This window comes from Bubalus kerabau, chromosome 4 (genome assembly GCF_029407905.1).
Source record: "Bubalus kerabau isolate K-KA32 ecotype Philippines breed swamp buffalo chromosome 4, PCC_UOA_SB_1v2, whole genome shotgun sequence".
Classification (NCBI taxonomy): Eukaryota; Metazoa; Chordata; class Mammalia; order Artiodactyla; family Bovidae; genus Bubalus; species Bubalus kerabau.
The window spans coordinates 168,254,127-168,281,675 of NC_073627.1; the positions used below are offsets into that span (position 1 = coordinate 168,254,127).

Consider the following 27,549-nt stretch of genomic DNA (forward strand, 5'->3'; position numbering starts at 1 on the left):
GATCTAGTGATATCAAATTTTAGTTATCTTCTTTCACTCATCCTTATTACACAAAAGACAATGAAGTATTATAAAAGCAAGATTTAGTTATGCAAGTGTGCCTGCTAGTAACAATTGTAACAACACTTTCTCATCAAAGGCCAACACTCTAGAAGGAAGGAATCCCTGGTAACATGTGTATGCCTGTGTCCTTTGAGTCTGTGGCCCATGCAATGCATGGATTTACTATTTTCATAATAAATCTACAATTCTATCAAAAGCTGGTATGGATACTTTATAATCTGCTGGAAAACGGGAACCCAAAAAGCTGCCTGAGGTAAAAGAGACATTTCCAAGAGAGATAATGGGAGTGAAAGCCAAAAAAGGAGGTCTCAAGTTCAATCACTTTGGTTTAGAATGGTCTTTTCTCATTGTTTCTACTTTGGTATGTTAATATAAAAATATAACTGCCTTATGATTTAATTTCTACTTTCCACCAAGGTCAAGCCACTAGTGCATATTAGAGTTCTCTGATATTCTATCTCACAGAAATTACAATTATTTAGAGATATACTGAATTTAGATTTCCAAGTCAAGTAGGCAAGACGGAAGACCTTCTTGGGTCTTAGTATTTCAAGGGAAATACTATCTCTGGATTTCCTAAATACCCACAGTTCCTTTCATTTTCATGATTGCTAAGGTACAAATGGGAAATAATGACTTGGTGTGTGTGCATTGCGGGGGTGTGAGTAGAAGGGAAGAACTAAGTTTACCTGAGCGTACTGTTCCAAAACTGTGGCTGCATCGCTGTGTTTCCTCTGCTCAACTAGCTTTCCTGCAAAGACAACAATAAGCATTTGACTCTCACAGTTGGCTACGATCAGCATTACCAAAACACAAGTGGAAGTGGTTTTCAGTGGTACTATTTAAATCAAAATGGTCTCCGACATATTGGAGATTGAGCTCTACAGAGTATACACTCAAAATGAGCTGCTTTAAAATAGCATTTTCAAAAGTGTTTCCCAAGATTGTTTAAAGAACAATGAAAGACAGGACCAAGAAACCATTCTCAGGGCAAACATGTTTGTGAAGTACTGGCTAAGACAGAGTTGACCATTCTGTTGCTGACATGCTTCATCAGTATGTCTTTGATGCGTGCACTCAGTCATGTCCCTTTGCAACCCCATGGACTGTAGACCACCAGGCTCCTCGATCTATGGGATTTTCCAAGGCAAAAATACTAGAGTGGGTTGCCATTTCCTCCTCCAGGGAACTTCCTGACTCAGGGATCTAACGTGCATCTCCTGCATTGGCTGGCAGATTCTATACCACTGGGCCACCTGCGGCATTATGTCTTTTTTGCATCAAGCAAAGTATTAATACTTTGTGAATTTCTATGAGAGATATAGGCAGGAATACCAGAGTCCTATCCTAAAGTGGCAGTTCAAATCTAAATTTAGCATGGGATGTGAAAATCACATATAGTCAAAATCATTCAGGAAAAAATGCTTACAAAGGCGTTCATATGGAAACTGACCTAGCACTCTCACTGATCCATTTCTTCCTCTAATAGGAAGATGCTGCCTCTAATAGGAAGATGCTGCTGGTTGAGCACTAGATGGGGGTGGTTGGCATTTGTCAGGAATGTGGCAGTATCTCTAGATTTGAGAATCATTCTTGGTCCAGTTGAGTGGGAGTGTGCCTCGATGAGAGGCACATAGAAACCAAAGTTAACTAAGGGGCTGGCAGATTCATGTCTTCTATTTCATGCTAATTCCAGGGCGTATTATCATTTACAAAACCAGGAAGAGTCACCTCCACTAAACAGCTATCTTTTCTCTCTTTTGGTGACTTGTGTAAACTGCCTAAGTTTATGTACAAATGAAGTGACTCCACCTTATAACAGTTCCCAAAAATCTTTGGCATCTCTCTTCTCCACCTTTTTCTGCTAAACATCTGGGCAAACTAGGTATACTGCACTATAAGGCATGAAAAACAGGAAGCTAAGAGTCACAAAAAATGTAAGATAACAGACCCCAAGAACAGAGCTGGTAAGTATAAGCTACAAATAAGTTTCTAGAGCAGAAGTATCAATGGAGGCAGAATAAACAGTTTTAACAGGAATCAAATAAGGACTTCTCAATACTTGTAAGAAGACTTCAGCTTGGAAATTGAAAGGGCTTATAGAAGAGTCTACAGAACCAATATGCTGAGCTACCAGGGAAGCCCATCTAATAACCAGAAAATGCCAGAAAAAGAAAAGTCATAATCTCACACATTTTTTTTTAATCCCAAGGGGGAAAAAAACAAAGTGAAATAACAAAATAGAATATGTTTATACGTTTAACAGGCTATAATTTGAAATTTTTTTCAGGACTGTTTTGGGGGAAATCATAACAATATTTACAAGACTCTTGAAAAATAGGGGGAAAATATACCAGCCACTCACTTCAAGCATGATTGAGAGTGCCAGAGCCCCACCTGTCTCTTCTCCTGGGCACTCTGGGGATGCCACTCCACTCTAAGAAACCAGACTCTGCAATAGCCTCGCCTCTGGTTTCACACCCTGAAACAGCTAAACTGGCTCTGCTTTCGGACTGCTTACACATTTGGCCTCATTTCTGGAAACCGCCATTATGTTTTCGTTTTCCAACAATCTACTGTCTGTATTTGAATGGCTCCATCCCAAAATTCATCTTTACATTCTTATAGGGCACCTGGCTACCCAGCTACACTGTAACAAGTGTACCTATAAGGTGTGAGTTTCAGCGAATGAGATGGAGAAGGAGGGTTAGCTAGGTCATTGCCAACTTAAAGTTAAGTGTTCCTGGGGCTTCCCTGGTGCTCTTGTGGCTAAGACTCTGCACTCCCGAAGCAGGGGGCCCAGGTTTGGTCCCTGTTCAGGGAACTAGATCCCACATGCCACAACTAAGACCTGCTGCATCCAAATAACTAAAAATAGTAATAAATAAGTATTAAAAAAAATAAAAGTTAAAGTGTTCTCTCATGACTCCAGCTTTTCCCTTCCCCGAGGACTGGAACACAGATATGGAAAAAATCCAGCTTCAACTACTGCCGAAGAGACGGCAGATCTGCACTGTGGGAAGACCTGCCAGAACTGCGAGAGAGAGACATGAGCTGCTTTCCCTACGGTGCCATCGTATCTGGGGACTCTTGTAGCAGTTCAACTTTTACTCTACCTAGTAAGCCATTCCAAATTAATTTTTATCAGTGCCTTTTTGAGGGCATCAAAGTGGGCTGCCTTACAGGTATTTGCAAAAATTCCAAATGAAACCAAAGAAACTCAAACCGTTAGGGGAAGTTCTCATTTGGAAGAACCTTAACGACCATGTTTACCTGCCAGAGTCCTGCCCAGGCCAGCCAGCTGCTCTGCGGTCAGGTGAAGCTGGGCCGCTGCACAGAGCGCTTGCTGCCAGCTGCCACAGGCCAGAAAGGCGCTGAGAGCTTTCTCGTGCGCACCGCAGCGGGCGAACACGAGCCCTGCCGGCTCATGGAGGTGCTCCTGCAGCAGGTGTTCCCCGTAAGCAATGCTGATGTCCTGGGACAGGAGGAGACACAGGGTCAGTGAGGAGAGGTGGTAACTTGTTCTTTAAATCTCCAGGGAAGGCTGTCTTGGTCATTATACTTGAAATTCCTTGGAATTACTTAGAAAAACCCTGTGGATGACTAGTGAATTCAGTCTTTTTTTCATTCAAAACCTTACCGAGGATATGCTGTTTGTTCATCCACAAATAATTACTGAGTACTATTCAGGGCAGTGGGAGTAACACAGCAATGCAAAAAATATAACAAAGGAAAAAAAAATTAAAAAACACTAACAAGAACCATGATCAAGCTACTGTTATGGTGGTGAATGAGAACATACTTAATAAACCTGATATGGTCAACAGTATAATGGCAGACAGTGGTAAAGGGACAGAGTGATGGGAATGCTATTTCAGAGGGCTGTGAGGAGAAGCCGTGTGAAGAGTTAAGGGAGAGTATTCCGCGCCAAGAGCACAGAAGGCACCGTGGCGATCAGGCAGGAATGGGTATGGAACACACAGGTCGGAGTAACAAGGCCAGTACCACTGAAGCAGAGAGTGCACAGGAGAGGAACAGATAATGAACATGAGAGCAAAGAGGCGGCCTTTGGCCAAATTCTCTGTTCCCCAAGCTCAGCATTAGGCAGGGAAACAGAGGGATATAACATGGGGTCCCTGCCCCTAAGGGAACCCACAGCCTGGTGGGGGAAAAAAATCAGTACATAGCAGATTGATAAATGCCATCCCCAAGGCAAGAATGAGGTGTGCTGGGAGCTCAGTGTCTGGCACTTCATCCAGGAATGGTTTTCTGGCAGAGGAGAAGAGAGTTTAGAAGGACAAGGAGGGCTAAAGGACAGGGAGGTAGAGGGCCGGCAGAGAAAGCCGATGCTCAAGAGGAGGCAGCGGCCAGATCACAGGAAGATCTGTGCAATTTGTGGACAAAGTGAAAATGTTGCTGATGATGGCATGGGCTCCACATCGCAGGTTCTCGGACAAAGTGCTTCCTCATTTAAAAACTGTGCACAACACCTATCAGACTGTTATGAGAATTCATGTAGCTGACAAGCGGAGTATCTAGCATGTGAGTAAAGCTAAACAGACGTTTGTTTAAACAAGTAAACCAAACTTTATGCAGAATTATACGGGAAAGATGCATCAGGATGCTCAGTAAGGTTGGGCCAGAGGCGGCAGGATGGAAGCCCCCAAAGTATTTCCGATGAGGATCCAGCGACAATGCCTTGACCTGGGCAACCTCTTTCCAAGAGGAATAGATGAGGGCCATTCTCTCAGATAAGAAGTTCAAGATAAGAGTAATTAGTTTGAAGATTAACTTTGAAACCAAGGAAAGTGTCAGGGACACAGGATCCTCATCCCTTTCCAAATGAAGCACAAAGCAAAATCAGGAGCACTCGTTTCACACGTTACACACCTTGTACTGCTGCGAGTTCGGTGGGTAGAGCTTCAGAGCTTCGTTATACAAGTTTTTATCTTTTATTAAGTTTAAGCATTCTGGGAAGTACTCCGGTCCTACAGGAATAAGATTCATACACACACAAGCTTAAGACTGGAGAAGCATAATGGATTTCATCTCTACCACTGGTCCTTACATAAAACCAACAAGGCAGCTTTTTACCTGCATAATTAGAGTATCCAGAGAAATGGAATGCAGGAATGTGAACTTTAATGCGCACCACTGCAGATTCTGAGATTTAAGAAGCACTAATTGGGATCAGAGTTCTGCTCAAAAGGAATTTCACGCAGACCCTGAGAAATGACCACCCAGCCCAGTGTTTTTTCAACCTTCTTAATAAGAATCATCTAGGGAGCTTATTAACCATATACACATGCCTGAGTCCCAGCCTAGCCTAGATGAACCTGATTCTCCAAGGAACACAGACCTGAATGCAAGCACCTCAGGCGACTCTTCTCGTCCCTGCCTCGGCCGTCAGGAAAAAATCATGAATACTGAAGGCCGAGGTTCCAGCACCAGCCAGGCATGGGTGAAACGACCACCCGGCATGGTGCCGGTTCTACTTCACACGACTGCCAGTCAGAACTGTGTCTTTCAGGGCACAGGAGCCATGGCCACTCAGACAAGCTGGGTCTCCTCAGGGTGTTTGCATACACCATGAGAAGAATGAAGCATCAACCAATTTTGATTTTGAGACACGGAGTGGATTTCAAAGGTGACCACTTAACTCAAAAGGATCTGAGCTATGGGGCTCCTCGAGTTCACTCAGAGACATCTGCTGTACCCTCAGCTTTTCAAAACTGACAGCTCCCCGAGTTCACTCAGACATCACTGTACCCTCAGTTTATCAAAACTGACAAAAATCAGGTCTGCAGCCACAGCTGTTAACATTTTCAGGTGTGGAAACTGAAATCAGTCTGTCTCAACTAACATTCGATTTCAATTTGTACCCTACCAAAGAATATTTGAACAGAAGTAAATATACTAACTCATACTTACCACATTTGCTTAGGTGGCCAATGGCTTTTTCATATCGCTTCAAGTGTTTATCTATAGTGAACCGCTGATAATTCATTTCCATTTTCTTAAGTGTATTCAGAAATGGAAGATATTCTTTGGGATCCTAAAAAAATTTTTTTTAAGGATAATTTTAGTGCTGTGATAATATTTACTTTTAAAAATAAAAATATATAGTAATTGTAGCAATAAATCCAAAGCTACAGCATTTTCAAAATATGTGAAAGCGAAATTGTTAGTTGCTCTGTCATGTCCAGTTCTTTGCAAACCCATGGACTGTAGCCCACCAGGCTCCCCTGTCCAAGAAATTCTCCAGGCAAGAATACTGGAGTGGGTAGCTATTTCCTTCTCCAGGGGATCTTCCTGACCCAGGGATTGAACCTAGGTCTTCTGCACTGCAGGCAGACTCTTTATACCACCTGAGCTACCACAGAAGCCCTCTTCAAAATATGTAGTATATTAATATATTAATTATGTAAAAAATCAAACTACATAAAACCACATTTGGAAAAAATGCCTTAACATATGGGTGTTCTTAGTTTTCACTCTGAATAATAATGACTAACTCTTAGCTTAATCTCACAATACCAATTGTTTCATAGGTTAATAAGGAAAACAAGATTCCCTCATCCTCAGGAAACTTAAAATCTAGTAGAGGAGATAGACTGGTACATCTGGTAGGTACTGGGTGTCATAAAAGCACATAGGATGGCCATCTCATTCAGTCCCTGGATGCTGGGCAGGGAGGCACCAGCAACAGTTCACTGAAAAAATGTCTCCTGGGCATCCTTCCACCAAGATGAGTGAGAATCAGCCAGGTGAACAGAGAGGATGAGAGTGCTGGAAGCGCATGGGCCCAGGGGAAACAGAAGTCATGCCACCTGCAAAGGTATGTGGCAGCTGGGAGACAAAAGCACTGTCTCGCATCCACTGCAGAGAAAAGGGGATAACATCAAGAGGTGAGAACTGAGAGATACACAAATACCAGATCACAGAGGAGATTTTAAGCATGCAGCCTCTGAACTTCTTCCTAGGGGGAAGGTGGAGCCCATGAAGGATTGTAAGCAGAGGAATGGGGATCAAATTTTCCTCTTTGGGAAGGTCATTCTGGCAAGAGCAAAGAAGGGAATGATAGGGGCTGAAACTGAGGGTGTTAAAAAAAAAAGAAAAAGATAAAAAATGTGCAAACCAGAGGTGCTCAAACTCTTGGACCATAGCATGGCAAGGTGAGACAAAGAGGCCTCGAACCCTTCTATTCTCCAGGTTCCCAGTTTCCACTGGAAAAAGATGCTGCATGATAAAGCTGGACTGGAATATAAATCACCTGCTGTATTTCCTTTATAAGAGCAGAATTTGTTCTCATTTTTGCCTGTACGCTTGAAAACAATCAAATGGCTTTATTTCAATTGTTCAATCTAGCAATCAAAACACTCTGATAAGCCAGAACAGTGACAGAAAATGAACTTTAAGTATGGACCCTGGAGACTGGCAGATCTGCCTGGAGGCCTGCACTCACGGCTGTAACTTCAGCCCAAACTCTGCACGTCAGGAGCACTGCTTCACTCTCTCATGTTCGCATCAACAAAAATGCTAACTATGTTGAAGGAGTAACTTCACATACCTTCTGTGACTTCTCAGCTACCATGAGGACCAAATCAAAGTCATAGGTCCCAAGAGAATGGTCATATAATTCATTAACATCTACCAGAAGCAGCAAATACTTCAGGGCCTCTTCGGCACTCACAGCGTCAGGGACTGGTGGAGCATTTCCTGTCGGTGTATAAGGAAACAACAGAACAAAATCATTTGGGGGAGAAAACCCATACACCTAGCAGCATAACCAAAAAGAGAAAGTAACACATTTTCCTGACAGAAGTGGACACCAGACAGAAAATAGTCCTTTGACGATTTGGTACATGCTTTGTAGGGTGGCACCAAAAAAACAACAGACCCAGGTTTTAAAGTGGAGACCAAAAGGCCACAGTCTGAACTGGTGATGTGGTGCTGGTCCTGGTCAGGGCTACCTCCCGAAGACCGAAGACCCGACGTCAGTCAGGGCCCTGATACACACAGACTGTCAACATGTCTCTACCTTGAAGTTCGTGTACCTTCTGCAGTGCAATCTCCAGCTCTGGGGTCGTTTTCTTCACGTGAGAGGTGAGTATTGACAGGCAGTACCTGCAGTGGTAAGTGAAGGACAGCACAGTAAGAGCGATGAACAAGCTGAAGAAAAACTACTACACACTTCCGTTATTCAAAAGATGCCAACTCATGACAGCACACGTACTTGTGAGGGTTTATGTTCTCCATGGCTGCTCTCATAGCATCGCAGATAAGGTCTACTTTTTTCTCATCAGGATCGCTGGACAGTGGAACAGTGCTGGGAACTGGTGGAGGATACATGGTCTTTGTAACATCTTCTTCCCTAAGAATAAGTATGTATTAAAAGGTCACAAACCAAACATATGTCCCAGCTATCAAACTACTAACACATATACTGGAGTGTTGATGAGATAATAAATATAAAATAACAAAATAAATAAAATAAAAAAAATAATAAAAATGGCTTTTGGAAGGTAGTTAATTTTAAAAATAGTCACATATAGCAAAAAGTGGAGAAACTAACTGAGAAATGAAACATATGCACAGAAGACTTAAATGGTAATGTTTATAGATGTTACATTAATATAGCCCCAAACTGGGTCTAGTACAGGTGTCCACTCACAGAAGAATGAAGAAATAAGCTGTAGCATATTTATACTATGGCTTACTGTGCTTCCCTGGTGGCTCAGATGGTAAAGAGTCTGCCTGCAATGCAGAAGACTCAGGTTTGATCCCTGGGTCGGGAAGATCCCTGGAGAAGGGAATTGGCAACCCACTCTAGTATTGTTGCCTAGAGAATTCCATGGAGAGAGGGGCCCAGTGCCCTACAGTCCATGGGGTCACAAAGAGTTGGACACGATTGAGTGACTAACACTTTCACTTTCTTTCTTTTTTATGGCATACTACTGAGCAATTAAAAAGAATAAACTAGTGATACATGTAAAAACATGGGATGAATCTCCAGATAACATGCTGAATGAAAGCAACTTTATTTACACAGAAAAGTCAATACTATGGTATACAATTCATTTCTATGAAGTTCCTGAACAGGCAAAATTGATCTTCAGTGAAGAATTCAAAAAAGCAGTTGCCAAAAGGGTGGGGAAAGAATAAATGGGAAGGGATCTGGAGGAACTTTCTGAGAAGGAAATGTTCGCTATCTTGACAGGGGCCAGGACTGCATGGAAGCATACATTTGTCAAAACTCAGTGAACGGTACACTTATAATCTGTGCATTTCGCTACAGATAAATCTGACATGGAAGGGGTGGGACCCTGTACACAAAGAATATACTCTAGTTAACGTTACACAAGCTGAAGTACTGACAGGCAAAGTGGATTTATGTCTACAATTACCTTGAAATTTGTTTAAAATAAAGATGAATGGTGGATGGACAGATGGTAGATAGTGATAAAGCAAATACAGGAAAATATGAACTGTAGAATCTAGGTGATGGTACAGGATGCTCGCTGGACAACTCTCTCAACTTTCTTACATGTTCAAAATTTTTCATTTAAAAACTTAGATAAAAGTTATTGCAGAAAAAGAAGCCATTTATTTCAATTAATAGTTTTTATATGTATACCTAAAAATAATGACAAAGAATAATTTTCAGGACATGTTTTAAAGTCTCAGTTTTAAAAAGAAGGGAAAAGAGTAAAAATCCAGTACATGTGGCATCTAAGAGTTAGAGATTTAAAAAACTACATTGAAAGTAAATTTTCTCCTCTATTTATCTGTTTGATTTCCTTAATCAGAAAAGAGAAAATTATGGATATGGTATTCATGAATTATTCAAAATACTTACTTCAATTCTGTGAAAAATAAATTAATATGATTCACAGAGTCTATCTGTCTTATGAAGGTTTCCACATTTTCAAGAAACACCTACCCAAAAAAAGAATAAAAAAAAGAACAAAACATCTTAGTTCAGAGCATATTAATTCAAGCCTAAAGTACATTATGATAAATATCAGATTTAGAATGTTACCTTAGGGTTGTGATCGTGAATCAGATTGAGATTAATTCTCAGTTTTCTCATGCATTCAAATGCTTCTTTAAACATAAGTCTGGGGAAAGACAGAAAATGGAGAGAAGGGACATTTCACAAAAACTCAGCTCCTTGGACTCAGCACATTTTCATAAGGCTATAAACCAGTTAAAATTAAGACTACAGCCCAACTACTACTGGATTTCTGCTCTGAAATCATAGAATGAAAAAAAATCAGGCACTTGGTTCATTTACCTTCCTAAATGGTGTGACGACTTAAGTCATCCAGGCCATCCGAGGACTTGATCCCCACACACTCACACAAGAAAATCTTTATGGAACTCAGGGCTACCTTCTTTTTTAACAAAATGTTAGTAAACATCTATCTTTCCAATATAAACTTTCCCCCAAATTCAAAGATGCAAACAATCGATCATTTCCTTCCCAACAGTGGCTCACGTATTTTGGGGTCATAGGTCTTTTTTTAAGTTTGCTGAAAGCCTTGGACCTTCTGCCCAGATAAATACACAGATACAGGATACAGTAAAATTGCCCTGGGTTCACAGGCCATCTAAAGCCCATATGGATCCCCTTGGGCTAGGAAGTTATTTCATACCATGAGCCTCATCATTCCTTCTGCTAGGAACGTATTCTACACCATACAATTTAAGAATCTAAGTGCCAAAAGAAGAAAGCCTCTGAGGATCTGATTGAAGATATCTGTAATGAAATATTTAAATACTTTTTAAGTTTTAAAAAATCTTAATAGAATACTTGCTGCCTTCACACATAACAATAAGCTAACTAATCATATACATGGTACTTACTTGTCCAACCACTTTCGAATCTGAGCTAAAACCAGGGCTCGATGATGAACAACTTCTAAGTTTCCCCTTGGCATCTTAAAATAAATAAATCAAATCAATAACATATTTTATTAAACAGAAAAAATTTAAATACCCAGGATATACAACTTTACCTAACTCTTCTTCGAGAATTAACACAGCACTGTAAAATGAGCATGCTGCTGCTGCTGCTGCTAAGTCGCTTCAGTCGTGTCTGACCCTGTGCGACCCGAGAGATGGCAGCCCACCAGGCTCCCCCGTCCCTGGGATTCTCCAGGCAAGTACACTGGAGTGGGTTGCCATTTCCTTCTCCAATGCATGAAAGTGAAAAGTGAAAGTGAAGTCGCTCAGTCATGTCTGACTCTTAGCGACCCCACAGACTGCAGCCTACCAGGCTCCTCCATCCATGGGATTTTCCAGGCAAGACTACTGGAGTGGGGTGCCATTTTGGCAAAATCTAGTTGTGCTCAAAATTTACTTTGACTTTTAAGAAGTTTCCCTCTTAGCCTTACTGGGAAGAGCCTGTTTTAACACTACTTCGTATAAAGCTAATAGAGAATTTAGCAAGGAAAGGCTTATAATAAATTAATACAAATGATAAAATATAATCCACAAGAACTGTCTGGTATTTATTGCCAAATGACAATCAGAAAACACAGCCTGAAAAATCAATGTACCTGTAATATAAGCTTTGTGTCTTGAGGCACAACAGTGACGATGCGTGAACCCCTCTCCACCTTCCGCAGAGACTCGCCATTAGGCACGTGGCTGCTGCTCAGACCTGCCTGCAATGCTAAAGACACCACAGACCAAGACTTGAGAATTACTGTCACGACAAGCTACTTTCCATTAACTGCAGCTGAAACAGCACGTTATCCAAAGGAGAAGGAAGCGATTAATAATGAAGCCGGATTGCTCTGTCACTCAGCCTCAAGACCATCAGCCTTTCGGATAAACAAGTTCATCCCAGGATCTTGCCCTCTCTTACAGAGCCCTCACGCATGATGCACAAACAACTTCTCAGCTGACATGGAAGCCAGTGGGAGGACTGGGCAGTTTCTCTCTGTCTTAGCTTTATCGATACACTACAATCACATCAGTCAAAGAGTCCATTTCCGAGTTAGAAGCAAAGAAAACAAGTGGGCTACTTCTTTCTTAGTAACAGAACTGTGTGCACGCACACACATACACATAGGGGAGGGGGTGCGAGGAATCGAGGAAAAACTGCAGCCGATTTCCTACAAACCCCAAGACAGAGTCCTTCAGATGTACAATGGAGGGTGGCCACAAAGAAGACTGAGGATATCGCCAGTCTGCCATCTACACAGTAATTCAAAGTAAAATATGAGTTATGTTAAGAAATTTTCTGAAAATTTTTTTATCTCAGGGTACGCTGCTTTAAGGAAGGACCTCCCACTCTTTGATAACTGGCGTGGAGTGATTTAACTGAGATATTGAGGTAAGAGGCTAAGTAAATGAACTTGACGTTTTCTCCAGTCTAGGACTCCAGGATAAAAAGCCAAAGTACATGACAAACATAAAAGTCATGGAGACTTCAAAGGACAAATGATATTAGAAGAGAGACTATCTTCTATCTTCTACACTGAAAACTTACTTTTCAATGAAGCATCTCTCAGGCAAAAGCACTGGCAAGTATGAGAATGAGTCGTCACCAATAAAAACTCATCATATACAGCAAATGATGTGATATTTGATGCAACCTACAATAGGTCGGGCAGGCAAGGGGGAGAGTTAGTTATATTACTTGGAATCAAGATGGAAAAAGATCCAGCATCAAAACAGGCCATGTTACCTCAGTGTCGTTGATGAAAAAGCGACATCTGTCAGTCAGACCAAGGATACATTCCTGCAAAAAAATAAAATATGAAATTACCAACAGTTCTAACCAAACTGGGGCTTCCCTGGTAACTCAGTGGTCAAGAATCTTCCTGCAATATAGGACACGTGGGTTTGATCCCTGGGTTGGGAAGATCCCCTGGAGAAGGAAATGGCAACCCACTCCAATATTCTAGCCTGGGAACTCCCATGGACAGAGGAGCCTGGGGGGCTACAGTCTATCGGTTCTCAAGAGAGTCAAACTCAACTTAGCAACTAACCAAACTAGTGAAACCAAATTTTTTCTGTTATATGGTTCTACTGTCCTATGATTTCACATTTAAGTCCCTGTAATCGGGACTCAAGATGCCTAAGATGTGGTTGGTCCAGGGCAAAGTGGTCTATGATGCCATCCAATCCATCAGTAGCCTCAACATTTCTATGTCCTACACATCTCAAACATATCACCTTTCACCCCTCACTGCCTCCACTCCAACAGTCACTTCCACTCTCGTCCCTTTCAACATACTCCCACTGGGCAGCCAGAATAACCATTCCAACTGTGAAGCACATCACATTACTCCCTGATTAATATCATCAACATCTCAGTCTTTGTTAAGTGAGTAAATGCATACTCCTCTGAGTCTAGCCACTGCTTCCATTAGGTTCCTTGAATAAGCTGAGCTCTAAGTTTATTTACAATATGCACAGTTCTTCCTCCCTTTCTCAGAGATGGAGCTTTCTTTCTCTTCACATCTCAGCACATATTCCACCACCTCCTAGAGACCTTCCCAGCCCACCAGAAGCTGGCCTCTGCATCCTCACAGCGGCTGTCCTCTCAGCCTCCATCAATCCGCTTGGTGCTTGACCTCTACGCCCTGCTCACTGACTTCACTCTCGTATCAGAGGGGATGGCCATACCCATACTGATAGATTAAAACTTCCAGAAGGACAGGAACTGGTCAGCAGTTTTGTTCTGTAACCACTGCATCCTACCTCCTCCACAATTATAGGCAATTCCAATATTTGATGAATAGTAACTTACTCAATATCCATTTCAAGATTATATTTCTGTTGTCCCCAAAAGTTACTTATAAGACTAACTTTGTTAGTTCTGTACATGTTCTGTTTTGAATGTTCTATACAACTGGGGATAAGTGTGTCAACTGCATTTTTTCTATTTTCGAATTTATACCTCCAAGGAAAGGAATCAACTAACTGCTATTGACACATGCGAGGCAACCTCTTAAACCTACTTTGTAAACTGAGAAGCTGAGGTTCAGGAGAGTGAGTACTTCTCATTGTTGCCTTGAGATTTAGTGGATACTCAGGTCCACTTTTGGAGAAGGCAATGGCACCCCACTCCAGCACTCTTGCCTGGCAAATTCCATGGACAGAGGAGGCTGGTGGGCCGCAGTCCATGGGGTCGCTAAGAGTCGGACATGACTGAGCGACTTCACTTTCACTTTTCACTTGCATGTACTGGAGAAGGAAATGGCAACCCACTCCAGTGTTCTTGCCTGGAGAATCCCAGGGACAGGGGAGCCTGGTGGGCTGCCGTCTATGGGGTCGCACAGAGTCGGACACGACTGAAGCGACTTAGCAGCAGCAGGTCCACTTTCAAAGCACACACTCTTTCTAGTTAATGCTGTCAGCTCCTGGGCCACTGCTCTATGAGGTAAATTTTTCTGCCTTGTGTTCACTTACCTCTCCTCCAATCATGGCCAATTCAGTCTGCGTGCACGGATAAGGAAACCGAACAGGGAACCCACCAGGGTTCTTCCACGGTTCAACAGCCAGAGAAGGTGACTCTGCAGGTTTGGCAGATGAGGTTTAACAAAAGCTGATCTGCTCTTTGTAAAAAAACTCTCACATCAATGCTTGCTAAAACACTTAACACGCAATCTAAATCATTTTCCAAATGTGTTTTGGAAACTCATGAGAATAATCCAGTTCATTGCAAGAGAAAATATAGGCAGAACATATCTGCTGATTCCACTCTATAGATAAGGTTTTCTAGGGTAGTTAAAAGACCTAATAATCAATGTGGCACTGTAAGACACTCACAAGTATACGTTCTCAAGATTTACATATGTATATAAGTCATAAACATGCTTTCCCAACATTCTGATACTCACCCCAAAGGTACTTAAATATCTGGCCACCAGCCACCTGCAGGGCTACTGACTTGGTCTTGGGGTTGCAACACAGACTGATTATTACCCCGTCCACTGTCACAGATGAACTGAGAAGAGTGAAAAAAAAAAAAAGGGAGATGAAGAAAACATGAATAGACCATTCTTCTCAAAAGTACTGACAACTCATTGATTTTGCAAAACAGAAAAAGAAGCAATTTCCCTCTGGTGCTGCACTGCCTCATTCAATACAATATAGACATAATAAACATGTTTATATACATACTAACTCACGTATGTTTATATACACACTAACAGATAAACTACTGCAAGCTCAAGCCCAGGTAATGCAATTACCTGTCAACATGAGAGTATTTTCCACAACGTCGGTAAGCCAGGTGTCTACACTGTGAGGTCATCAGTCCTATTCTGGCAGTAACTTACGCAACTTATTGTGAATCACAATTTGCTGCCTTCAGTAGACAATATGGTGTCAATATTTATCTGCCAATATTGGGTTGGCCAAAAAGTTCATTCAGGTTGTTCGATACCATTCTGCCCAAAACCTGAATGAGCTTTTTGGCCAACCCAATATAAACTGCGTTAAATAAAGCAGTCCATCTGTAGGAAAGTGAGCCTGTTCAGTATCTCTATGGCTGCTGTACTTATCCCTAGAAATCTGTGGGCCCCATTAATGGAAAGAAGGGAAACTGTTAATGCTATTATACCTTTTTCTGAGTCAATGAACCAAAAGTAGACATGTTGTGGAAGTAGCGAAAAAAGCAAGTGGTGCCAATGCTAACATACATTCAGAGTTTTTAACCAATCTACAAAAAAGCCACAAATTTGGAGAGGATAAATTATCTGTGAAGAAGTCAAGGGAATGGACTGTGGAGGTGCACTGCTGGGCCTGGATCCTGGCTCCACCTCCATTATCTCAGTAAGTTACTTAAACTGCTCTGTGCCTCAGCTGTAAAATGATCAACAGTACATGTCAGAGACATGCTGTGAAAAATAAGTGAGTTAACATAGGGAAAAGCACTTAAGAGAGTACCTCTTACAAAGCATAAGTTATAGTAAATGTTAACTATGAAGAGTTATAAGCTGATCATGGGACTTTATCAAACACATTAATATTTTATATGAATGAAATAGTCTTTTTTGAGAAACAGAAGTCAAAGCAGCAGAAATATATTTTAAATGACTTCTCACTTGCTTTACAGCAAATGCGATAATGGCATTTAACTTTCACAGGATAATGATAAAAAATTTCAAATTTTGTGTAGTAGATATATGCATAATTTAGGCATTTCTAATGTCAATTGCTCTGTTTTCTAAAGGGAGCCCTTGTTAAGTCTGTACGTAGCTAGAACATATTCTGCATCTAGACATATTCACAAAATTTTTTTAAAAATATGAAGCATTATCATTCAAAGATTAAAAGGTAATAACGCACTGGAGTATGTTTCATGAGTGCAATAAAGAAAGGTTCCTAATTTTGCAACAACAGTTTTCAGGATTTAAAGCTAATCAGTGAACCTTTAATTACATGTGAATCTAGGGATTATTATCAGTGTATGCCTAAGATGCCGAGTTTTGACACTGGAAACCTGAGGATTTCTCAGAGCTTCCCAGACAATTCTGCTGCACAATAGGGCTTGCAATACAGAAGACAGCATTCATGAATGAGACCTGTTAGCTGACAAAGATGCAGTGAGGAATCAAAATGAGACTCAGGGTCAGGGAGCTGTGAAATTTTAGCAAACAAAAATAGAGGAGACTTTCTAGTAGTACACGCAAGCAAGTGCCAAACAAAATTATAGAAGAGGAGACTGGAAGTCACTACATCAAAATAACTTGAACCTTGAATATTCATTAGAAGGACTCATGCTGAAGCTCCAATACTTTGGCCACCTGATGCAAAGAGCCGAGTCACTGGAAAAGACCCTGATGCTGGGAAAGATTGAAGGTGGGAGGAGAAAGGGACGACAGAGGATGAGATTGCATCACCAACTCGATGGACATGAGTTTGAGCAAGCTCCGGGAGATGGTGAAGGACAGGGAAGGGCATGCTGCAGTCCATGGGGTCGCAAAGAGTCAGACATAACTGAGTCACTGAACAATAACATCATCAAAATGAAGTGCAAATGTAGAGATCTTATAATTGATGAGTTGCTAATTCTCCTAGGCTGCTAATTACTTTCTAGAATGTAAGTATAAGTTGAATTAAAAGTTTTAATACACCTTCAAAACATTTTGCCTTGTCTACTGGCATGTGTTATTTTTTACCATTTTCTGATGCATTTTCATCTATATTTTGACAGAGCTAAAAATCAGACTTAATGCTCTTGATAAGTGTGTGTACAAAAAGATGCAATCACCCCTCAACCCTGCTTTCTGAATGCAAAAAAACCCCAAAAAACTGCAATGCTCACAAAAGAAAAAAGCCTGTATCTATGTGCATATTACCACGCGGAATACAGGGAACTGTAATACCTGATGTTGAGCTGTCCCTGCTCGTCATCCGTCTCGGAAGGGGCCACAGTCAGATGGTGAACGGCAGACCGGGGGCCGGACTGGCTGTGGCTGACGGCCAGGAAAGTGTCTTCCTGAGCCCAGGCGAGCAGGCTGAGCTTCAGCGGGTTTACTTCTTCAGCCTCACTGTCCTCAATCGGAATTCTGTTTTAAATATTGAAGAATTTTCAAGCATGAATAAAATCTTCACATCACTGAAGTTTTCCTAAATGGAGAATGCACTGCTTTCTATACAGTCAAATCCTAATTCTTCGGAGGGACAAAACCTAAGGTAATGCCCAATACTAGAAAATCCAAAAATAATAATGCTTACCTGGCTTAAGAATGTTTTTCTGCTATTTAAAATTAAGTTTCTTACACTCTGAGATTTTTAGATCTGAAAAAACCACTTTAAGAAACTGATTACACAAGAAAAACTGACTATACTAGGCCCTACACGAATAAACTCCAGCAGTTTTTTACCGTCGCCACTCACCAGCATTCAAATATTCAGTAGATATTTAGGTCCCAGTTGAACGCATCCTTTCCTAAGCATCTCACAGCAAAATGACTAATTAGCTTAAGAGATGATTTCTCTTAAGCTGATGCCTTCCTCCTGTAGCATTTAAACACTGGCGGAGGGCCTTGTTTTTGCTACTTCACACGGGAACGCATGATGGCTACTTCCTGCCATTCCGCTCAAGCAGCAGATCTGGGTGCTCACTGCAGAAGCTGGGTTGCCAGCCTGATCTTCCTCCTTGGTCCGCTCTTCCTGGACTCAGGCACCCCACCACAATCCAGCCCCACGCAGGAGCATCCCCGCCTCTGGTTCTCACGACACTCTTCTGCCCGCCACACCCGACAGCCTCCATACTTCTCTGGCAATCCTCAACCTATCTCTTTTTCAAGGTTCAAGATAAGTATTCATTGAATACACGCGTATGTATGGCTGAGTCCCTTCGCTGTTCACCTGAAACTATCACAACATTGTTAATCGTAGCCCAATACAAAATAAAAAGTTTAAAAATAAGTAAATAAAAAAAATTTTTAAAGGTAATTCATGCCCTTCATGAAATCTTCTCTAAATGACTTAGAGCTATCCTCCTCACAATTTAAAAAAATGAAACCATATTCTTAATTGCCTTGCACTTTCGAGTTTGTCTTAAATCTGTCCTCTATCTCTTCCGTCTGTGAAATGAAATCCATGTACATGTTCTTTGAAAAACTACTAAGCATTACACAGTCAGTTCCCCAATCATACAGAGGTTGGAAACATATTCACTTATTAAATGTAACAATATATTTAAGAATTAAATATTAAGTATTAAATTCAGTTATTTGTTCATTATTCCCCATTAATTTAGGAATAAATGCTCCCTAGGGAGACAAAGTAGTACAGTAGTTAAGAACATGGACGTATTGAATAGAATAGAATCAAATTCTGGATTTTCACAGAAGTGAACTCATAATTCCTATATCCAACTGTTTATAGTATAGTTTCAATGGAAACATGCCTCCTGATTTCCAACCCAAGAGCCTCAAAACACAGCAACCGAAAGTTCTGCTGTAGGATGAGCAGAGTAGACACTGTGACGTCAGCCACACGCTAACAGTGTATGACTTTTCATCTGTGAAAGCAAATGTACTCTGCTCCATCATCTTCATCTCCATCTTTCCTGTGAGATTTTCCCTGGAGAAAACTCCCCAGACGATGTTGGGGGAATGGTTTCTAAGTCAGCTTAAGACTTACACTCCATCATCACTCATCAGCATACATGACGTTCAGATAACTGACTTCCCCAACCAAGATGAAAAACCAGGGCCCAGGTGTTGTATCTATTTCTTGTTCCACTGAGCAACAGGCACAGGATAAGACAGCAGTAGTTGGCTGAGTTTAGGACAGAGGCTGGCTGCTCCTGTTTCCAGAGGGCCAAGATAACTAACAACAACCTACTTGTATCTTTTGTCCAGATGAGGCGTTCTAAGGGAAATTTTAAATCCATTTCCACCCACAGCTCCCAGTTTCACCGTAGAGTCTATGCTTGGACTATCACCTGGGGAAAAATAAAGCAAATATTGTCATAGTAAACTACAAACATTTTTCCTGATATTAACGACATGAGGTCCTGCATGTTAATGGGGTTCTAGAAAGTAATCCACTTCACAAATAAAGTAATCTAGAAAATAACCACATCTCAAATTCTTTCTTAAATTTCTGCACCTTTCAGGCTGAGAATTCAAAACAAGGTTACCACAGCCATGTGCCAGTATAACTCATGACACAACCATAGAATTCACAAATTCCAGGTTTTTCCAGCACATCAGGAAACCAACTAGAAACAGCAGTGGACTGTGGAAGGACAACTAGACTAGAAACTGAAACACCTAAGTTGGGGTTCTCGCCCCTTTTTGCTCAAGCAAACTTCAAACCCTCCGGCATTCTGTTCCCTCGTCTATATAACTGGAAAACCCCACTGTGACACAGCTCCTAGGAAAGCTGTGAGAACAACTGGAAACGTGTGCAATGGCCATGAAAACTGCAAACATGTTAAGGATGTGATGAGACACTGCGTTATTTCTAGAGCTGAGTACTATTCTTAACTAACTAACCCTTAAACTTTTGCTTTATTAAGCAAAAGGAACTGTTCTTCTTAGCCAGAGTAGTATTGAATCCCTGCCCCTCAAAACCCTACAGGTCAATCAAACAGCACAATAATAATAGTATTAATTATAAACTTCAAAATTTTTGGAAGCCCTAGAGCAAAGGCAACACCAAACTATAATTTGCTTCTGTGTAGGAGGGATGTGATTCAGAACATCCTGATAACAGTTTCTGAACATACCACATTTATAAACAGAAATCTGGTTGCTGGCGTCTAGGACAGCGAGGTCGTTACTCTTTTCAGGGCGTGCCGAGAACATGACCTGATTTACAAAGTGCGGGAGCTGCAGCCGGTAGGTGCACATGGGAGGCGGAACCACACTCTGCCGGAAGACCGTCACCAGTACCCGGTCTGGGAGCGAGAGAAAGAGGGTTAGACGCATGAACGCTCAAAATGCAAAACAAGGCCATTTTTAAAAGCAACTCTTGCTGTTTTCATAAGGAATTAGCTTAAATACACTGGAGGGGAGGAAAGCAAGTATCTGGGCTCCGTCTGTATCTGGCGATTATCAGACCTGGACGATAGGCCTGGCTACCTCCAGGCCTCGAGCAGTCCCATCTCTGGGCCTGGATAGTCAGGTGCCAGGGACTAGAGCAAGCAGGCCAAAAGGCCAGAGTTCTAGCTTTAACCCTGGGCCTGCAACCAAGCCAGACTAAACCAAAATCCTTAAAGCACTTCCCTGTGCATGGATCTGGTGACAAGGCATATCTGCTTAAGTCCTCTATACAGAACGTATGACTGCAAAACCAGTATTGTGACTACTACATAGAACATAAATCAGCATTACAATCTTAGAAGCAAGCTTTCCTTTATGTCATCAGCAATAAATGAACTGTCTATTCAGGGGATTACGGCTTTCCCATTTCTTTCCCCTCAGTAAACAAACACCCTCAACCTAATTAAAAAACACCAAACCCATCCTTGAACTAGGTAGACGTCCATGACTTGAACTGAACATCCTGGAAAGGTATATAATTAACGAGCATTTATCAAAAAAACAAAGCAACATAACAGAGTGCTGTGAGGGTCAAGGGCACGAAAGCAAGGCTGACACAGCAATGCCACAAGCCTACTGCAGTCTTCCTCTTGACCCAGGGTCAGAAATGTCAATGTCTTCAAAGTCCCGACAAGTAAATATGTAGAGGTCATGGTTGCAGTGCAACAGGGAGCTGGGGGAGGCAGGTCGAGAGGAGAGACTATGGTTCTAGGGGAGTACACGCCTCACTGAAGGGTGTTCCCATTCAATCCAAACCAAAAGCACACGTTTAAACAAAGCGAACAACCAGAATAATCAACTGAACAAAAATCCCCCAGTTCCAGTCAAACCACCACATCTGCAGACCCCCGGCTCAGGCCCCTCACGGGCCCACAGACACTCTTCAGCTCCTTACTTCCATCGATAACAGCCACATTTGCCATGTCACTCAGATTATCTCCGGAGCTTCGGTCAGTCGTCCAGTGCCAGTCATAGCAGAGGTAGTGCCAGCCTTGACAGAGAACATGCAGCCGGTATGGGCTGACCGGGTCCCACAGCAGAGACACGATCTTGCTCTTCCCACAGGTGTCGAAGGGCAGACTTTGCTTGAGATACCAGTGATAGTTTCCAACAGTCCAGAGCTGAACTGCAGGGGAAAACGAGACGAAGGCCGTCAGAGGCAGAGGGCAGGGGGCCAGACTTTGCACCACTTGCTGGAGAGGGATGGGGATGCACTCTTCTTTTTCAAATGACCCTTTCTGTTCAGCTTCTTCGTTACGATAATAATATTAACAATAACTGTTAAAGCAGGACTTCCCTGGAGGCCCAGTGGCTAAGACTCTGTGCTCCCAATGCAGGGAGCCCGAGAGTTTGATGCCTGATCAGAGAACTAGAGCCCACGTGCAGCAACCAAGACTTGGCAGAGTCAACTAGATAAAAATAAACATTACAAGACCAGCGAAGTGAACATAAAAAAACTGTGAAAAGTACAGCTTTTCATGAGGATAAAACGTTAAGCATCAGTAAGGCCAGAAGCACACACGTTCATTCTTGCCTCTACCATCACACTTTACGATCGTTAGGATGGAAAGCTACCAAAACAGGACAGGGCCTTAGTGAGCTGTTTTTCCATAAAGACTTAGAAGAAAATTTGGCCATTAGATTAAAATACCCAACCCAAGAGCACGAGACTAGTATCACTATGCTGCATTATGCTTAAGATGTTTATTATTTTCTTCTAGCTGTTTTGCATGCAGTTAAATCCATGGGAGATTATATGCAATTACCCTTTTCAACATCTCTTAAAAGAACAAGACCTAAACCTGCAGGATGCAGGAGGCAGGAAGAAGCTGGTCAAAGACTATAAACCTTCAGTTATAAGTCCCAGGGACCTAATGTACAGGGTGGTGACTACAGTTAATAATACTGTATTATATACTTGAAAGTTGCTATGAGAGTAGATTTCATATGGCCTCACCATAACAACAACAAAAAATGATAATTCTATTAAGTGAAGACTGAATTAATCAACCTATTGTGGTAAACATTTCACTGTATATGCATGTATCAAATCATAATATTATACCTCCTGAATGTACCAGTTACATGTCAATTAGATCTCAATAAAGCTGGGGGGAAAAAAAACAAACACCTAATCATGTCACAGCCAACTTTTATTAAAGAGAGAATAGCTATCATAAATGATAGTTCAGTCGGTAAAGAATCTGCCTGCAATGCAGGAGACCTGGGTTCAATTTCTTGGTCGGGAAGATCCCCTGGTGGAGGAAATGGCAACCCACTCCAGTATTCTTGCCTGGAGAACCCCATGAACAGAGGAGCCTGGCAGGCTACAGTCTACGGGGTCACAAGAGTTGGACATGACTTAGTGACTAAACCACCACCACCACCATACATAAATGAATATCTTAATTGTATAAAGGAATTTCTTTTCTTTAAGCATCTCCCTGATCACTAACTCTTAACTCAGCAATCACAGCATATCCAACATAGTTCTTGAACCAGGTTATTATAAATACTTCCACCGAGCTTTAAGTTAGATCACACACTCATGTTCTGTAAGGACAGATATTGTGGCTCTTCTTGCCCTAACACTTTCCCTGTGAGCATATCACAGGGCCAGCCATTAACACCTGGTCAATCAGTGGTTCTCAACTCTGGCCGCACCTTAAAAAAAAAAAATCACCTGGAAGCTCTTTTTAATAAAATTAAACATCGATGTATAGTCTCCACTATAACACACTGAAAGCAACTCTGAGATGAGGCCTGGACAGCATTTTTTTCCCTAAAGGTGCAGTCAGGGTCGAGAACTATTGTGGTGAATGAGTGAATGAATGAACTTCCAAATAACATTTTCGCTAAAGTTCTATTGATTAAAAACTTTCAAAGCCACTCAGAAAATAAATGAAAAGATTTATGGAAAAAAAAATGGTCAGCATACTGGTATTGATGACAGTGAAAAATTACAAAACTTTAAATGCCGAACAAAACAGGATTTAATAAACGGTAGCATAAAGCAATATATAGCAATTTAAAATAATACACATCTGAAATGGAAATAGTTTGAGATACATTGTAAAAGCAAGCTAGAAACCTGTAGGTATCATATCTATATATTTAACAAAAGTGAGATTATAGCTATACATAAAACCTAGGAAGACAAGAAAATTTTAATAATTTATTGAGAGAATTATGGAAGAACTTTTTTCTTCCCATCTTTATTTTCTAATGTTTCCACATATTACATATATACTGAAAATAATATTTACAATTTGATTTACATTTAAAATCTATAGAAGATTTTTACTTATATCTAACCTCATTTCTCTTTCACTTCCACAGTATTCCTTTGGCTAGCATTCTGATTTGCTACAGTAATATCATCCATGAGGAAAAAGCACTAATGATAAGTCAACTTGGCTAGGCTATGGTGTCTAGTTGTTTGATGGAATACTAGTCAAGATGTTGCTGGGAAGGTATTCTGCAGATGTGATTAAACTTTCAAATCAGCTGACTAGATTAGCCTCCATAATGTGGACAGATCTCATCCAAAGAGTTTATGACCTTAAGGGCAAAACCTGAGGCTTCCCAGAGAAAAAGGAATTTTGCCCCAAGACTGGAACACAGAATCCTGTCCAAGTTTCCAGACTGTGGGCCTGTCTTGTCTCACAGATTCTGGACTCAAGACTGCAACATCAACTCTTCACTAATTTTCCAGTCACCCTACCCTGATTCTATTTCTCAAGGGAACCCTGCCTGATGCATAACTGAAATCATCCCATGAAAAGCTTATCACATGAAATCATCCCATGAAAACTCCATAACCACTCCCTCATCTCCACCTCCCTGCTCAGTTGTCTTTGATCCACTACAAGACTAAGTGGATGGGACGAAGGAAACTCCACAGCCTACTACTTTCAACTACACTCTATGGGGCCGAAGGCTGAGATATCGGTGCTGTCTTACCATAGGTTTTTAGAGATGAATTTTCTTCCCTCTGAAGTTCTTCCAGCCAAACTGCAAGCACAGTGGAATCTGCATTCCAGAAAAGGCCATTAACCTAGGAGGGGAAAAAAGACCTGTCACCGGCCCTAAACTAAATATTTATCTCAAAATCTTTATAAGAGTTAAATTTCCTACTCTTACAAGTCAAATAATTCCACACATGAGTTGACCCCTAGCTGTAAATTATTAACCTATGGAGTTATTAAACAAATCTGTCATTACATGTAAAAGACATTTTAAAAAATCCAGTTAAATACTTAACCAAATGCAAGGTGATATTATTAGACAATAAGGGAAATTTGATTACAAACTAGGTATTGGATAATATTAAGAAATTATTACTAATTTTGTAAGGTGTGATAATGGAATTGTGGTTACATAACGAAAAATGTTCTTAACTGTTAGAGAAATGAATATTGACAATATGATTTCTAGAATTAAAATCCTAGGAAATTTTTACAAAGTGTGTGTCTGTGTGTATATATGTATGTAGGCCAGAGAGTAAAGAATAGATGACGATAATTTTGCAAAATGCTGGTATATATCTGATGAAAGTAAGTAATAGGTACATGGGAGTTCATTAAACTCTTCTCTCAATCTTTATTTAAAATTTTTTTACATAATTAAAAATAATCATGATTTGTTTCTGATCCCGCAAAGATCCAAATGGTACACAATCTTCTTAAGGATTAAACGTTATAAATGACAAGTATCTTTATCACTGGAAGAATTATCCTTTTGTCAAAATAAACAAGAAAAACTAGCATTTCTATTTCTTTTCTGTGTTTTATCTAGTGTGAGGAAAGAATGCCATTTTTTCCTCTGCAAAACCTCCTTATGAAAAACAACTTCTGTTTTGCAAAAAAAAAAATTCAGTCATAAGTAGCCACTACTTTTGTTACTATCTATTCCGGGGCTTCTGTTTACACACCCATATCAGATAGAAACTTTCTCTATAGCTGTGGACAGTCCTCTAAATTGGATGGTGAAAGAACTAAGCCACCTACCTTAACCTCATCTTTGAAGAAAGGAAGTGTAAACTGTCCGTGGAGAAGTCCATTTTTCTCAAAAAACACAACATCCTGTTGATTGGGTTTATCTTGCGTAGATGCAATCAAACTGCCTGAAGGCCTAAAAGCAAACCCAGAGCGTTAGAACATCCAGAAGCTCACCCAGCTGGTGAAGAACAAGATGAAATTCAAAGAAACAATTTTTTTCTACAAACACAAGAAGCCTCCATCTAAGGAAATTTTAAGTCTGTATTTCCTCGCAAGCAGTCACCCTAGTGTGGAACTAAATCTGCCCAGAGAAGGCAGTGCCTTTTCCTGATTTGTCCACACAAAGATTCTATTTGCCCACAAAGCATCACAGATTTATACTGCACTTGGCTGACTTTTGAAAAATATCAATAAACTATTTAAACCATTCCCAGTATAATGTCCAATAAAGCCACAACCTACTTCTCCTTCAATTACATGTCTTCAGTAATATTCCATGTACTCAGTAATAGTCATGCATTCAGTAATGCTCAGGTAAGTAGTCTTAAAGACTTCTCAATCTACTGAAAATAGCTTGATCGCTGCATCTTGTTTTTATGTCTCTAGAATTTTAATTTAAATACATCTCTCTCTTTGCACTATCATCCAATTGCCACTCAAACACTGGTGGGAAACATGTTTAAAACCTAGAGACCTAGGTTTTGCCTGTAACAGATGCTTCTGAGACAGAAGCTATTTCCTCTATCTATAATTAGGACAGCCAAGTGTGACAAGAAGGAGTGACCTGCCAAAGGGTACTGGGCCAACAGGTGAACTGGGCCCAAATCCAGCCTGCCTGTTCCTCAGTGAACAGGTCCCCTTAGTGTGGGAGCTTGTGCAGAGAATGGAAGTCCCTTTTCTAGTCTTCACCAAAGCTCTGCTGCCCCACCGAACTTTGCAGACTGCGACTTCCCTTCTAAGCACCACTTTCTGTTTTACACAGTGGATTCCTGTAGGTGCAGCCTACAGCTACAAAATGTGTGGGCCTTGCAATGATGAGGTCTGTGAAGCTCAGAATCTACTACTCAAACCACATTCAGACTTCAGAAAACTAAGAAAGATACAGGCTGACAGTCAAATGAGAACAAGTGATTATTCTTTTGTGATTTATAAATACCTACATTCAGTAGGTACCACCACCCCTACCCTCGTTCTCTCTGGGGAGGAAGTTACAAGGCTCCTTCTCCCACTCACTTCCAAGCCAGAGCAGGTCCCAGTCCAGCCACGGGCTCACTGGTTGACTGTAAAGCGAACTCCCGGTTCCACACTCTGACCTTTCGAGCCCCTGTGCAGTAGGAAGAGGGGGAAGAAATGACAACGACAAAACTGGGAGCACGGTGATAAATGCTGTCAAGTCAGAACTTCCAAACATCTTCCTTGTTAATAAAAACTGTCATGGTTTTACAAAGCCAACTAGATTAATCTTGCTAAAAAGTTGTATCTAACATGTAGGAGGCTGGACCAAACAGCCTCAAAGAACTCTTCTAATGCTTTCTTTATGCATTTAGCACCTAAAGCAGCACATTGTCACGTCATGTGCAATGAAAGTAAACCCTCAGAGCAAAAGGAAGAAAAACTCCCTGAACTAAGTCTAAAAAGTTTTATTTAACTGCAGCAATTTATTTCCATACCTGTCTCTGGACAAACAACACTCACAGCAAAAAACTGCCCATCACCACGCCAGGTAATTTGTGGTCTATGGTCATCCCAGGGCAAAGCAGATTCGTGCTGAGAGAGGGAAAAACACAGATGTTACTGGGGGCCTTAAATGATCTAGAATCTAACCAGCCTCAGGCTATTAAAATTAAATCTTTTATATAAGGTTTAAGATATTTGAAAATGAGTTTCACAGAATCCTCAGGAACCCTATTCGATGGGCCCTTAGACCCAGAAATCCTCAACCTAAAACAAAACAA

At 41.1% G+C, this 27,549-nt stretch overlaps 1 protein-coding gene across 1 annotated transcript in view; it reads right to left on the reverse strand.

Annotated features, from left to right (window-relative positions):
- Window positions 1–27,549, reverse strand: part of ELP1 (elongator acetyltransferase complex subunit 1) — a 62,272-nt gene that overhangs the window by 22,627 nt on the left and 12,096 nt on the right. Inside the window, exons 7-29 of the mRNA XM_055579245.1 lie at window positions 27,265–27,361; window positions 26,828–26,918; window positions 25,604–25,727; window positions 24,558–24,651; window positions 21,490–21,720; window positions 20,279–20,449; window positions 19,390–19,489; window positions 17,418–17,600; window positions 14,925–15,031; window positions 14,494–14,597; window positions 12,764–12,817; window positions 12,566–12,671; window positions 11,628–11,743; window positions 10,933–11,006; window positions 10,106–10,184; window positions 9,923–10,002; window positions 8,300–8,437; window positions 8,105–8,190; window positions 7,634–7,782; window positions 5,995–6,118; window positions 4,954–5,051; window positions 3,337–3,538; window positions 753–814 (exon numbers count right to left, since the gene is read on the reverse strand). Coding sequence (XP_055435220.1) covers window positions 753–814; window positions 3,337–3,538; window positions 4,954–5,051; window positions 5,995–6,118; window positions 7,634–7,782; window positions 8,105–8,190; window positions 8,300–8,437; window positions 9,923–10,002; window positions 10,106–10,184; window positions 10,933–11,006; window positions 11,628–11,743; window positions 12,566–12,671; window positions 12,764–12,817; window positions 14,494–14,597; window positions 14,925–15,031; window positions 17,418–17,600; window positions 19,390–19,489; window positions 20,279–20,449; window positions 21,490–21,720; window positions 24,558–24,651; window positions 25,604–25,727; window positions 26,828–26,918; window positions 27,265–27,361 — 2,670 coding nt within the window. The remainder of the gene's footprint in view (window positions 1–752; window positions 815–3,336; window positions 3,539–4,953; window positions 5,052–5,994; window positions 6,119–7,633; window positions 7,783–8,104; window positions 8,191–8,299; window positions 8,438–9,922; window positions 10,003–10,105; window positions 10,185–10,932; window positions 11,007–11,627; window positions 11,744–12,565; window positions 12,672–12,763; window positions 12,818–14,493; window positions 14,598–14,924; window positions 15,032–17,417; window positions 17,601–19,389; window positions 19,490–20,278; window positions 20,450–21,489; window positions 21,721–24,557; window positions 24,652–25,603; window positions 25,728–26,827; window positions 26,919–27,264; window positions 27,362–27,549) is intronic.